A 2500-nucleotide genomic window follows, 5' to 3' on the forward strand; every position below is an offset into this window, starting at 1 on the left:
TATGTAATTAAGTAAAAAAGAAAAGAAAGAAAGACTGAAAGAAAGAAAGAAAGAAACACACACACACACATATACATATATCTGTAGAAAAAATACATAAATCTACATTACAATAAGATAAAATAAGAAGAAAAGAGACAGACAGAAATAAAATTCAATGGATATAATAATTACACCCAGTACAATTACATGTCAGTCTTACGTCTTTGGATCCTAAAAAATCTTCCTTAGAAAAACAATGTTTATTAAGAAACTTCTGTACATCAAAAATACTGAATATAAATGTAATACGCTGCAATAGCCATAATTTGCATAACATGGTAAAAATACACTAAATCATAAATACTATGTAACATAACATATGTTTCTCTCTTACTTCTTTTTAAAGTACTTTAGAATAGAAGTAGATTCATTGCTACTTTTTGAATTTTGTATTTTTTTTCTAGGGGGACTAAATACTGGCTTTTGTAACTTTTCCTGACCCAGAATTTCTGCCTGTAGTTCTTTTGGGAGCGAATTGAAAACATCTGGATCAATGCCCTTCTTAACGAGAACTTCAATATTGCTTTCAATTTCTACAGGTAATTCAACTTTACCATTACTTTCTATTTTTGGTTCTGGGAAATGACCCTTATGATATGTATCGTCTCTGCTGCATGAAGGTTTCTCAATACTAAGATTATCACCATTACTTAGCTCCCTAGTCTTTTCTGTTTCTTTACTCGATCTAATCCTTTTGCTGTCCACTTCATGTGTGTCTTGACTCTGGGTATTTTTAAAATAAACATCCAAGCTGCGTTTTCTATTCACATTAGATTTAGTAGGGCTTTTGGTTTTAGTCGTTGGGGTTTTCGCTCCTTTACTTTCTGTTTTAGTCTCCCTTTTGCAGGTTGATGAGTTTGACTGGTAAGATCCCAAGATCTCTGCTTGGAGGTCTGGGGGCAAAGATTCAAACACTTCTCTGTCAATCCCACTTGGTAAATCTGATGCTTGAGATGGCAAAGATTTGGACATATCTACGTCTGAGTGATGTTTCACTGCCATTTCTTGTTCTTCTTCATCAGCTTTATACTCACTGTTGGTGTGTGACTGATCCTGTGTAAGGTGATGAGTCTTATCACTGAATACATTTTCTAAGGGCTGGTGAAAGTCCTCTGCATCACTTGATTCTTCTGATGAGGCATCTTTTTCTTGAAGTCTAATATCTAAAGGCATTGGTTCTTTTTGTACAGTTTCAGGTTTATTGTCTAACTTACAGGAACTCTTTGAATTCTGAGATACATTCAAATGCTTAGCTTCACCAGTTTTTGTGCTTTCTTTTTTCTCTTTTGAGGTTTTTGAGAAGAAGGAACTTATTGCCATTCCTTCTTTGGCTCTCTCTATGAACTTGGTGAATCCAACACCAACAAGAGTTAGATGAAAGGGTTTACTTACATCTACCATTTTATGAAACAAGTTTATTATCAAATTCATCAAATCTGACTTAGTTTTCTCTGTAACACTTTTCACACCAGAAGAAAACAGAGATGCTAAAAGCGGTACTTGCTTGGTTTCTCTGTGTCCGAATCTTAGCTCTTTGTCAAATTTACGAACTGATACCTTGAGGGCTCCAGGTACACGGCCATCCTCTGCTAAGAGTTTTAAGAGTCTTTCCAGCAAAGTGTAATATTTGATACGTACCTCTGCAATTGAGCTTACCTTCTTAAATGCATCCTCTAAACCAATACTCTGTGGTTTTCCACTTTTTCTAACAAGACCCTCATCTATGCCATAACTCAGATCTTTTAATCTTTTACTAGTCTCTTCATCAAAACGAGTGTGTAATGTACTTAGACTTGCATTCTGGAGTTCTTGTACCGTTGAAATGTTCAAGTCCTCCAGAATCTTGAAGGTGGTGCTTCCAATCCCTGGAATACTTCTAGCCTGTTTCAGGGACTCCATTACATCATGTGCCTGCCACGGAAACACCACTGTTTGCTGGTTTGGCTTATAGTAACCGGAAACAAGCTTGGCGAGGAGCTTGTTGTGGGCCACACCAGCGCAGCAGGTTATCCCCGTTGTCTCAAGAATCTGCTGACGGATTTTCTTGGCCAAGTGACTGCCTGCCGTTAATCTCTGAAGGCATCCACAGCCGCAGGGATCACCCAGAACCTTTCTATCCTCCTCTTTGTCCCCAAATACATGTCCTTCAATTGCACTATATTCAGGAGAAATGTAGTCTCCTACAATGTCTGTGATATCAACGTAGTTTTCATCTAGCCCCAGTCTTTCAACATTTGGCGTGAAGCTTTGAGCAACTGCAGAGATCTCCGTTGAAAACTGCCTGTAATGCGTTAAATCTGAACCATCGACAAAGACAAGATTGGGCAGAATTTTCACAGCATCTTTGATCCACATGCTCTTCTTCACCCCCATGGAGCGTGCCACATAATTGCTCGTTACCATCAAGTTCTTCTGTTTGATCCCTAAGGGCTTGTCTCGGAGGCTTGGGTCACGCACC

The 2500-nt window shown here is 38.2% G+C and overlaps 1 protein-coding gene across 2 annotated transcripts in view; it reads right to left on the bottom strand.

Annotated features, from left to right (window-relative positions):
- Positions 1-227: 227 nt before the first annotated feature.
- Positions 228-2500, bottom strand: part of LOC113815008 (DNA polymerase iota) — a 5786-nt gene continuing 3513 nt past the window's right edge. For both annotated transcript variants that reach the window (XM_027367104.2, XM_027367096.2), the window contains exon 2: positions 228-2500. This exon is cut by the window's right edge and continues 92 nt beyond it. In XM_027367104.2, coding sequence (XP_027222905.2) covers positions 373-2500 — 2128 coding nt within the window. In that variant the 3' untranslated portion in view covers positions 228-372.

Source organism: Penaeus vannamei, chromosome 32 (genome assembly GCF_042767895.1).
Source record: "Penaeus vannamei isolate JL-2024 chromosome 32, ASM4276789v1, whole genome shotgun sequence".
Classification (NCBI taxonomy): Eukaryota; Metazoa; Arthropoda; class Malacostraca; order Decapoda; family Penaeidae; genus Penaeus; species Penaeus vannamei.